The sequence below is a fragment of the Engystomops pustulosus genome, chromosome 4 (genome assembly GCF_040894005.1).
Source record: "Engystomops pustulosus chromosome 4, aEngPut4.maternal, whole genome shotgun sequence".
NCBI lineage: Eukaryota > Metazoa > Chordata > Amphibia > Anura > Leptodactylidae > Engystomops > Engystomops pustulosus.
Genome location: NC_092414.1, coordinates 30065578 through 30078079, shown reverse-complemented (window position 1 = coordinate 30078079; position 12502 = coordinate 30065578). Strand labels below are relative to the sequence as shown.

General features: G+C 38.9%; 1 protein-coding gene across 3 annotated transcripts in view; it reads right to left on the bottom strand.

Annotated features, from left to right (window-relative positions):
• Positions 1–12502, bottom strand: part of FLT4 (fms related receptor tyrosine kinase 4) — a 148628-nt gene that overhangs the window by 22203 nt on the left and 113923 nt on the right. For all 3 annotated transcript variants that reach the window (XM_072145611.1, XM_072145612.1, XM_072145613.1), the window contains 7 exons: positions 10909–11015; positions 10123–10258; positions 9595–9699; positions 9391–9504; positions 5397–5485; positions 4978–5122; positions 3625–3719 (listed from right to left, as the gene is read on the bottom strand). In XM_072145611.1, coding sequence (XP_072001712.1) covers positions 3625–3719; positions 4978–5122; positions 5397–5485; positions 9391–9504; positions 9595–9699; positions 10123–10258; positions 10909–11015 — 791 coding nt within the window. The remainder of the gene's footprint in view (positions 1–3624; positions 3720–4977; positions 5123–5396; positions 5486–9390; positions 9505–9594; positions 9700–10122; positions 10259–10908; positions 11016–12502) is intronic.

Sequence of the window (12502 nt, the reverse complement as noted above, 5' to 3'; positions counted from 1 at the left end):
TGTCTATACATCTATCATCTATCTCCTGTCTATATATCTATCATCTATCTCCTGTCTATACATCTATCATCTATCTCCTGTCTATACATCTATCATCTATCTCCTGTCTATACATCTATCATCTATCTCCTGTCTATATATCTATCATCTATATGTCTATATATCTATCATCTATCTCCTGTCTATACATCTATCATCTATCTCCTGTCTATATATCTATCATCTATATGTCTATATATCTATCATCTATCTCCTGTCTATACATCTATCATCTATCTCCTGTCTATACATCTATCATCTATCTCCTGTCTATACATCTATCATCTATATGTCTATATCTCTATCATCTATCTCCTGTCTATACATCTATCATCTATCTCCTGTCTATACATCTATCATCTACATGTCTATATCTCTATCATCTATCTCCTGTCTATACATCTATCATCTATATGTCTATATATCTATCATCTATCTCCTGTCTATATATATCTATCATCTATCTCCTGTCTATATATCTATCATCCATCTCCTGTCTATATATCTATCATCTATCTCCTGTCTATACATCTATCATCTATCTCCTGTCTATACATCTATCATCTATATGTCTATATATCTATCATCTATCTCCTGTCTATACATCTATCATCTATATGTCTATACATCTATCATCTATCTCCTGTATATATATATATCTATCATCTATCTCCTGTCTATACATCTATCATCTATCTCCTGTCTATACATCTATCATCTATCTCCTGTCTATACATCTATCATCTATCTGTCTATACATCTATCATCTATCTCCTGTCTATACATCTATCATCTATCTCCTGTCTATATATCTATCATCTATCTCCTGTCTATACATCTATCATCTATCTCCTGTCTATACATCTATCATCTACATGTCTATATCTCTATCATCTATCTCCTGTCTATATATCTATCATCTATCTCCTGTCTATATATATATCATCTATCTCCTGTATATATATCTATCATCTATCTCCTGTCTATACATCTATCATCTATCTCCTGTCTATACATCTATCATCTATCTCCTGTCTATATATCTATCATCTATCTCCTGTCTATACATCTATCATCTATCTCCTGTCTATACATCTATCATCTATATGTCTATATATCTATCATCTATCTCCTGTCTATACATCTATCATCTATCTCCTGTCTATACATCTATCATCTATCTCCTGTCTATACATCTATCATCTATATGTCTATATATCTATCATCTATCTCCTGTCTATACATCTATCATCTATCTCCTGTCTATACATCTATCATCTATCTCCTGTCTATACATCTATCATCTATATGTCTATATATCTATCATCTATCTCCTGTCTATATATCTATCATCTATCTCCTGTCTATACATCTATCATCTATCTCCTGTCTATATATCTATCATCTATCTCCTGTCTATACATCTATCATCTGTCTCCTGTCTATACATATAACATCTATCTCCTGTCTATACATCTATCATCTATATGTCTATATATCTATCATCTATCTCCTGTCTATATATCTATCATCTATCTCCTGTCTATACATCTATCATCTATCTCCTGTCTATACATCTATCATCTATCTGTCTATACATCTATCATCTATCTCCTGTCTATACATATAACATTTATCTCCTGTCTATACATCTATCATCTATATGTCTATATATCTATCATCTATCTCCTGTCTATATATCTATCATCTATCTCCTGTCTATATATCTATCATCTATCTCCTGTCTATATATCTATCATCTATCTCCTGTCTATACATCTATCATCTATATGTCTATATATCTATCATCTATCTCCTGTCTATACATCTATCATCTATCTCCTGTCTATACATCTATCATCTATCTCCTGTCTATACATCTATCATCTATCTCCTGTCTATACATCTATCATCTATCTCCTGTCTATATATCTATCATCTATCTCCTGTCTATATATCTATCATCTATCTCCTGTCTTTATATATATCATCTATCTCCTGTCTATATATCTATCATCTATCTCCTGTCTATATATCTATCATCTATCTCCTGTCTGTACATCTATCATCTATCTCCTGTCTATATATCTATCATCTATCTCCTGTCTATACATCTATCATCTATCTCCTGTCTATACATCTATCATCTATCTCCTGTCTATACATCTATCATCTATCTCCTGTCTATATATCTATCATCTATCTCCTGTCTATACATCTATCATCTATCTCCTGTCTATACATCTATCATCTATCTCCTGTCTATATATCTATCATCTATCTCCTGTCTATACATCTATCATCTATCTCATGTCTATACATCTATCATCTATATGTCTATATATCTATCATCTATCTCCTGTCTATACATCTATCATCTATCTCCTGTCTATACATCTATCATCTATCTCCTGTCTATATATCTATCATCTATCTCCTGTCTATACATCTATCATCTATCTCCTGTCTATATATCTATCATCTATCTCCTGTCTATATATCTATCATCTATCTCCTGTCTATATATCTATCATCTATCTCCTGTCTTTATATATATCATCTATCTGTCTACTTATCTATCATCCTATAATTTGTCTATTTCCTATTTTTAGGGTTAGGGTAAACCTTGACACGACCGTATTTTGGGGCAGTGAGCTGGCTGCACAAATCGGGTCCCATGACTTCTATTGTGCACGGTCACAGTGCGGCTGCTGTGTCTTAGCGTATAGCGAGCGTTTCATGTACTTTAAATGGACATTGAAGGGGTCACCCATCGATGTTTTACGCCCGCAAACAATATAGCACACGGTGGCGTGCATGAGGCCTAACCCTATGAGATAGGATGTTTTTATTAAAAAGATTTCCAGGGCAATTGGAGCAACCTCGGTTCATCCAAATTGAATGATAAAAAATGTAATTCAATTTGGCGACAGAGAATTGGCAGATTCTACGATTCGAAGAATAGAATTGTCTATCTCTGATCTCCACCTATCCATACCATGCATGCGATAAAAGATACAGTGGTATTACACTGGATATTCAATTATTTTATCAATAAAGTCATGCCATTAAAGCGAACCTGTCACCAGGAATGTCACTTTAGTTGCTGTCAGGTTCCAATAGTGGTTGATATGCTGATTTAAAAAATGTCAGCATTCTAAATACTGGCACTGCTTTATAAAACTTTATTTCAAGTTACATGGCACTCTGCCAGCAGTGTCCAGCAAGTCAACGGAAAGCAGCTCCAACAGCCCATGTCTGCATTCTCCTCTCCTCCGCACTCATCCTCCTCCCTCCCCTAGAGGGAGCTCACCACGCAAGCAGGGGAGAGGTGAAGGGAGGGGGTTGAGTAAGGAGGAGAGGAACAATGCATCATGGACACTGAGATATGAGTTGATGGAGCTGCCCCCCACCCCCACCACCGGGACTTGCTAGGCATTGCTGGCAGAAAGCCAACGAATGGCAAAATGCCAACATAGGCATTTTTAAAATCTGCATAGAATAGGCTTTTGGAATCTGCCACCAGCTGAAAAATTACCTTTCTGATGACAAGTTGCCTTGATTCAATAAGATTATTTTATTTACCTTTCTAGATGATAAAAACTCCATTCCACGAGCCACCTGGAAACTGTAGCAGATCAGATCTTCCATAGTAAGTGGACTCTGCCATAAGTCTTTCACTATATTAATGGCACATTTATACATCTGTTAGTCACATATTACAACAGTATAAATCAGTTTAGTATTTCATTGTATGTACTATAGTAGTATTATACTAGATAAGGTTGAATAAAGACACAGGCCCAAGCTATCAAGTCCAAGCTATAACCATACAGTGTTAATCCAAAGGAGACAGAAGTCAATATTAGGGTTTACATTATTCTACGACTTCAAATAAATCCCTGGATAATGATCCAATGCTGAAAAAATATGGATCCAATAATGAAGAATTTTTGGCATCCAGTCCCATCTTGTACATTATATACAGTTTGATATAAGATACGATTGTCGATGAGCTTTATAATACAAAGGTTCAAAATGGCAGACTGGTGGAGCCATCAGACTATCAGTATAGAACAGTGATGGCGAACCTTTTGGAGACAGAGTGCCCAAACTATAACCAAAACCCACTTATTTACCGTGAAGCGCCAACATGGCATTTTAAGCAGTAACTTACTTCTACCTGTTCTTCCACATCTTTCAATCGTATCGGCCCCCTAAGGCCACCAATACAGCTAATGAAGTGTCGCTTAAGTTGCCTGGGACTGCAGGAAGATTTGGTCCTATTTGATGAACTCTGTCCTGGGGCGATGGTCTAAGTGCCCACAGAAATGGCTCCGAGTGCCACCTCCGGCACCTGTGTCATAGGTTCGCCACCACTGGTATAGAACATGGACCCATCCATATACTTGGAAGCCCTTAAGAATTATTTTTTGTTAAGAGCTCATAGGCATTAGACAAAACTTGCTAATTGATGGTGTTATTGAACATTCAAGGCTGGTTTCAATGAATGTTCATCAATCTACTTTGGTCTTATTATCAGTTGCTTGAAGCTCCATTTACCGTTATTCTTTCTATGGCATGAATTTTATACTAGATGCACAACACCTCAGAAGAAAGATCGGCAATCCAACATCATTGCAAAATCGACATAGCACGCAATGTGACGCGCTTCGGATGGTCAGAAACACGTCAGGTACCATGCTATGTACTACTTTTAATGCTGTCTATCTGATCAATAAAGCTGGATGTCGATTTTGCAAAGACGTTGGAGTGCCGACCTTTCTTCTGAGGTGTTGTTCATCTATTATCGTGGGACAAAGAGGGGACTTTCTCTTTGGTACGTGCACCCAGTTGGTGAGCTGATAACTTCTGGTGTGTGAATATGAATTTTATAATTTAGCTCTTACTATAAAATATATTTAAGGCTATCCTTACACTCTGTGGTCCGTTGGTTCTGGTTCTTGGTCATCAATAACCTTCCGAAAATGGCTCCTTCATTGATGCCTTCCCTGCTCACCCTGTCAGAAATGACGGCTTCCACCATGGATCGGACCTGACTACGGGATCGTGGTGATCTCTCCTGAAAGCGTTAAAAATAGTAATTAGGTCGAATTACGTTGCTCTGAAAAAGTTCCTTTATTTAATTTTCTACTTGAATATGGCAATAGAAACGATCATCCGATTTCTGTAATAACGTTTGCCGCGTGCCAGCTAGTAGCTTGCTTCCCATTTCCTTAATGCAAAACAGATCACATACTGAGTGCACTTGGAAGCAGAATTTAAGGAGGGAATGTAATAGAGATTAAAGCGTTGGAGGGATGAAATGAAGAGGATAACAGGAGAACTCTCCATACCCGGTAAGGAATGAATCCATCACGCTTGGTCCTCAGGTAATTGGAAAGATTTCCATACTTGCAGAATTCTACAATTACCATCAATGGTCCTAAAGAGGCGATAAAAAATGTAACATTAGATTACTGCAAATGTATGATTGTGATTTGAAGTCACACCCCTTTCCGCCAAATCCCTAAGTCACACCCCTTTCCGCGAAATCCCTAAGTCACACCCCTTTCCGCGAAATCTCTAAGTCACACCCCTTTCATAAAAATCACTGAGTCACATCTCTTTCCGCCAAATCCCTAAGTCACACCCCTTTCCGCCAAATCACTGAGTCACACTCCTTTCCGCCAAAATCACTGAGTCACACTCTTTTCCGTTAAATCACTGAGTCACACCCCTTTCATAAAAATCACTGAGTCACATTCCTTTCCGCCAAAATCACTGAGTCACTCTTCTTTCCGCCAAAATCACGGAGTCACACTCCTTTCCGCCAAAATCACGGAGTCACACCCCTTTCCGTGAAATCACTGAGTCACACCCCTTTCATAAAAATCACTGTCACATCTCTTTCCGCTTAAGCGCTTAGTCACACGCCTTTCCACTAAATCACTAAGTCACACCCTTTTGCTATAAAAGTCTCTAAAAACGGTCTAAAACTCTTTACACAGTGACAAAAAGTGACACAAGCCAATTTAGACAGACATTTTGCTGAAAATGACAACATTGTTGTAGCTTGAGGATCATGCAAGTGAAAAAGTGTTCCATAGGAGAAAAACTTCAAGGATAGCTTTTTTATTTTCAATATAAAATTATAAAACGTTCTGGCTTTGGATGGATAAATAAGACTCATTTTATGAATAAGCCCCAATGTGTCAGGAAGAAACACTACACTATTGCACCAGGGAAGGGGGGGGGGGTCACTAGCAGCCCCCCTATGTGCTTTTTTATGATGATCTAATAGAGATCTACTTACAGGACCAGAATAGGGCTGGCTATTATTCTTGTTCCCGGTAAAGTCATATTAATTAGATTTTGGCCAAACAGCCAATAGCTGAAGTTGACTTAACATTTTTTTTTTTAAATAAAACCTGGACAACCCCTTTATTAGGGGAATCTGAGTTCAAAAAGTTTTTGAAACATGACTTGATGGAAAAAAGCCAATAAATTTGAAAATATTTTTGGTTCACAATCTCAGAGATAGGACTCTCTGAGATTGTGATCCTCCCCCACTGGTGTAAACCATGAATGGTAGGAGAAAACCCGAAATCTTGTGGTTAACTTTTCTTGACTCAAGTAATTTAAAATTTTCTATCAAGCCTTCTGTCTGCAGCCGTAACCCAATCAGCTCCACAATGTTATATCCAAGACAAATACAATAGACATCCCCTGTGGAACATTTTGATTCTTCTAGAGATGCTGAGAACCATGATTGAGTTATGGGTGAGTTATCCCCGGCAGCTGCCTCTCTTTATCTGCTTATGTTTTCATCTGAAATGTTCCATCTCAATAGTCAGTGATGACTAACGCGCTAAATATGAGCACAATGCCATGCTCATCACATCAGCAATGCCAGCCGTTCCCTCTCGAGAGTTTTTTTCGGAGGCAGAATGGTCATTTTCCTTCTTGCAATAGTTTGGTGGTGACTCACGGCCTACTGCAAATATTTGCTTCTAAAGAAATGTTAAGTATTTTAAGGCACATCAAAAATATGTTAAAAAAATACTAAAGCCAATTTGTGTAGTAAAATTTAAAATGTGCTCTATTTTTCGAAAAACTTACAGTATCTTCTGGTATAGAAATACCGTACTCTATTTTTATGGCTGAGCCAGTTTTGTCAGGGGAAGTAGTCTTTAGGTTAGCAATCAAATTTGAGCCATTAAACTTTTATCCAATAGTTATCCTTCCTGACCCCCTGACACATGCACGCTAGAAGCATGCATTTGTTCTACATAGGAAAAGCTGGTTGATCTTAAAGGGAACTCGCCATCAGATTTTCTCCACTAGATCTAATGACAGGTTCCCACAGAAGTCTTAATACTCAGTCCCATACTTTTATTGTATAAAAATCTATAGTTCAAATCTAGATAAAATTTTAAAAAAAAGTTGCTAACCCCTTCCCAGGAGACTCACAAAGGCGGTGTTTTCTTATCCACCGAGTCACTGTGTGACCTGGCTCATCACCCTCATCCTCCACCTCCATTTGTAATTCTCTGCAGCTAGGCACACGCTGCCATTGGCCATTGTCTCCCTCAACTCCCTCATTCACCCCTCCCTCAGAAATTCTTGTTAGAAGTGTAACACATAGCCAATGTCTCTCTCTACTCCTTCATTTCCCCGTCCTGCAGGAATGAGGGAGCAGAACTGTGTCACACAGTTACTCAGCTTAAGAGAAAACAATCCCCCTTGAGACTCTGTGAGTCTCCAACAAGGAGCAGCAAATATTGCTTGAACAAACGCCGCAGTGTTAGAGTGATAGTGTTACCGGAAACCTCCGGTAACGATATCTAACACTGCGGCGGGGTACAGTGTAATTGTCGGACAGCTCGCAAAGCTGTCCAAAGTATTCATAAGGGGGCGGGGTTGGGGCAGGGTCGGGGCGTGGCTAGGGGCAGGGTCACTGCCGGCCTATGGAGCAAGCGGGACGGTACGGGGAAGAGGCAGCACCCCAGAAAGCCCCCTCATGAATACACCGAACCCCTTGCGAGCGGTCCGATGATTACATTGTATCCCGCCGCAGTGGGTTTCCGGTAACGCTATCACTCTAACACTGCGGTGTCTCTGCAAGCCCTAATAGCCGTTTACTTTAGTAACAGCTCCTGGTGCCGAAAATGTGGGTGACAGGTCCTCTTTAAGCTGTACTATATCATATCTATACATAATACACAGAAAAGTGACAATCGTGGAATATAAACCCATAGATCACAGTCCTGCTGCTACTAACAACATACACAAAGAAATGATTACATATATATGAGCTGCCCATAGACCATAGTCATTCCCACTATTTTAATCCTAACTTTTAATCCTTTTCCTACCTCAAAGCAGCTTGATATATAGGAATCTTAGGGATACTATACTATAGTTGTATATTTTAGTGAGAGTTCTGATTTGCTTTGCTTGTGTTTATGACACCTGGAGAAAGGGCCATTGAGTTCCTGACCGCATTTAATAGTATAATTCGTATAATAGTATTAATTAATGGAAGTAATTACACAATGCCAATTACTTCCAATAAGTACAATTAGTTCTACATAGTTCCACTAGCTGATATGTTCTAAGAATCATAGCATCAAACAGCATAGTAAAAACTACAAAGTATAACGCAATTGAATTTGCCAAAACATTGAGCCCTGGGCAGTAAAACAAGTAATTTTTCACCCCCTTGTCTTAGATCGCTATGTGCCTGATGATACTCAGCCCTGCACTTTATCTGCTTTATCTAAGGAATTCCCAGAATGCAGCTTCTGTGAACACATTATAAATCTGACAGCAAATTGAAGTTGGCACAGAAACGAGGCCGTCTGTCATAGAAAGGCTATGGGTGCCACATTCTAAGCTCGGGTCAAGCTGTAATTTTAAAGGAGTGATAGGGCATGTAGTAAAAAAACGTATAAATGGATCACTGCTACTACTAAAAAATATCATATTATAGTGTTAATATTTTAATAGCCAAAGATATGGAAGATATTGCTTAAAGGGGTTGTCCGGGAATAGGAATATTTTAATACTGTGGCTCCGCCCATTTAAAAAAAAAAAGAGGCTGGTGGGGACCCCGTCTGCAGATTTTATTTGTAGTCAGAGGCTTTATTTTTAAAGACTCCCCCCCCCCCAGCCATATTATGAAATACCTATACAACTTTTTTAAGTTTGTGCTGTTCAGGTGGAAAGATCTAGAGCTAAATTTTTCGCCCAGTAAGCAAAAAAAATTAACTCAAACAAGAAAACGGGCCCTCCAACCAATTCTGACTCCAAAAATGAAAGTACCTAGAACTTATAACAAGTACTTACCATTTGACTTGGTGCACGCTCCTAATAGGTTGACTACGTTGAGGTGGTTCCCAATGTGAATGAGAATTTTTAATTCAGACATCAAAGCTTTGTGTTCGCTAGCAGTGGCGCCCTCTGAAACACACAAAGTCATTTGAATAAGTATTGTAAGTGGATTTCCAGATGACTTGTACATTAAGTTCAGTGTCAAAAAAGTTCCCATACCCTTTAACATCTTGACTGCCACTGTCATACAACTGCTGGTCTTACTGATGCCAAACGCTGAAGCCTCGACCACTTTACCAAAGGCGCCATGCCCCAGGACTTTACCTATATGAAGGGAACAGCAGGTACATATATGTATACATGTATATCAAACACATCTGAACACTCAAAAAAAAAAGTTATAATTAGAGAAGAGCAGACCCAACGTTCAAGTTTGGGTTCAGTGTTCAAATTCGTCCTTCTGACCTGGACATATTTCTGAATTGGTGGCTTAGCAGCCAATTCGGCAAATGGAAGCCCCTAACAACTAGCCATGGGTATTATTGACCAGCGGGATGTCCCTAACAACGAGCTATGGCTATGATCAACCAGTTGTACACCTGTTCGGACGCCAATCCGGCAATATGTCCATGTCTGGCGGCTGAACTTGAACGTCAGGTCCACATCATCATTTTTGTTTTTAGATTTGTCCATAAGAGGCACCATACTAGCATTTGGCTGTGTCTAGGCCATAGTTTGAAGTCTTACCAAGCCTTAATCTATCTCGAGGAAACTCCCACTTGCTTGAGTCATATGGAAGATATTCACACTGTTCCTCCAAAGGCACCTCACCAGGATCCATGATGATGGAAAGGTATCCCGTTTTTATGTCACCATGGTTAGGCTGAATTTTCAAAAACAAAATTTTGGATTATGTAAATAAGGGACATTCGCTTGTACCTAGAAAAGCCTAAATCAAGTCGGAACCTTGGTAAAAGTAAATTTTTTTGCACTTTTTGGCATATACGTGGGGTAAAGGGGCCAAAAAGTCACATATTTCATGGTATGCTATGCTTTGATTTGATGACTGGACACCCATTTTTTCAATCAAATGCCAAAAACGTTACTGTAATTTGCCTTATGCTGTGTTCAGGTTTGAATTTTTCCCTCCGTTGCAAGGATACTTGAAGAGGATGTTATGCTTGATGTATTCTTACAATGGAGTGCAGCAGCGTATCCCACTTTATGATCATACAGTGAGATACGTCCTACAGTTTGATTCCTCCCCCCAAAAGCGCAAAGAGGAGTGAAAATCGCCGGCAGGCAGTGATTTGCTGTTGCCGATCTGCAGGGAGTCTCCTATCCATATATGGACAGCTCACCAGGGAAACACCAATAGCTTATGTTCAGTGGAGGCCAGAAATGGATGCCATACAGTAGCATCCGTCCTCCACAGTCTTTTACAACCTCCGCTGAGCCCATACTGCTTCCACCAAGAAACTGAATTATATAGTTCTGCACTATTGGGCTCTATGGCAGCTACAATATACTTACCCTTTTAATGTTACAGAAGATAAGAATGAGGAGGATCCAGAAGAAAACAGCGATCACTCCAGTGCCGATCAGAATCACAATCTCAACATTGGTTTTATCATCAATTCCTGTAGCAGTAGAAAAATAACATATGCTAAAGGCCTCAGCACTACAAGTATAATATTACCAGTATCATCTCATATGCAAACATACATTCTGTTACTATACTAGCTTATGTAAAGTTACAGGCAGTCCCCAGGTTACGTACAAGATAGGTTCTGTAGGTTTGTTCTTAAGTTGAATTTGTATGTAAGTCGGAACTGTATATTTTATAATTGTAACCCCAGCAAGATTTTTTTTGGTCTCTGTGACAATTGGATTTTAAAATTGTTGGATTGTCATAAGAGTTAACAATAAATCTTAATTACAGACACCTCTGATAACTGTTATAGCTGTTTATAGTAGCCTACGGCTAAAGTACAATAAATTACCAAAATCCAGAGGTCTGTTTGTAACTAGGGGTTGTCTGTAAGTCAGGTGTTCTTAAGTAGGGGGCCACCTGTATATTCAAGACTGAACTGATACACTATGTTATGTGCAGCGGAGGGCCAGATGGGGGCAGCACTTGACCCTAAGTTAATGACGACCCGTTCATCTATTCATCTCACAGTTCATCTATTTTGCTTGGATTGGAGCTTTAGGACAGACAGTAATAACCACTTACATCGTGAGCTCATTTCTCATTTTACATGTTTCTCTTGCTAGAGGTTATTTAATAATGTGTACTTTTTTGTTTGTTATTTTATTACAGTGTTATGCTGTGAAAATGATCATAATCCAGCCAGAACATAGTCTACATGTTTCTGTGGTCCACAGACTTTGCACACAATAAAAATTCAGGCAGGATTGGATTTCTCCTAGTATAATGAATACGGTCTACATTTACTATAATAGGGTTGGTTGAATTTATCATTTTTGCTAAAAAAATTGGGGCATTTATGACTCACACATTTAAAACTTGCTCTGTTTGGGCTGAGATTGTTGCTGAAAATTAGCGCTTTTAGTAGCAACTTTGAACTAACGTGCTCCAGGCTGTCCCCAAATTACGTACAAGATAGGTTCTTTAGGTTTTTACTTAAAGGGGTTTTCCACAGGATAGGGCCTAACTTGCTGATCGGTGCTCGGCAACCTCCCTCAGCTCCATAGAGATGAATGGAGCTGAACAGATATGCGCGGCCATCTGCTCCATTCATCTCAGGGAGCAACAAGGGGTCCCACAGAGGTACCTGGGACCCCATCGAACCCTTCGTTCTCGTGATCTGTGGCACTGAGATACAGCCTAATTTGTTTGGTGGGAAAACCCCTTTAAGTTGAATTTGTATGTGAGTCAGAACAGGTGTAGAGGCAGTCCCCGACTTAAGAACACCCAACTTACAGACGACCCCCAGTTACAGACGGTCCTCTGGATTTTGGTAATTTACTGTACTTTAGTCTTAGGCTAAAATAAACAGCTGTAACAGTTATCAGAGGTGTCTGTAATTAAGATTTATTGTAAATCCTAATTCTAATGACAATCCAACATTTTTAAAATCCAATTGTCACAGAGACAAAAAAA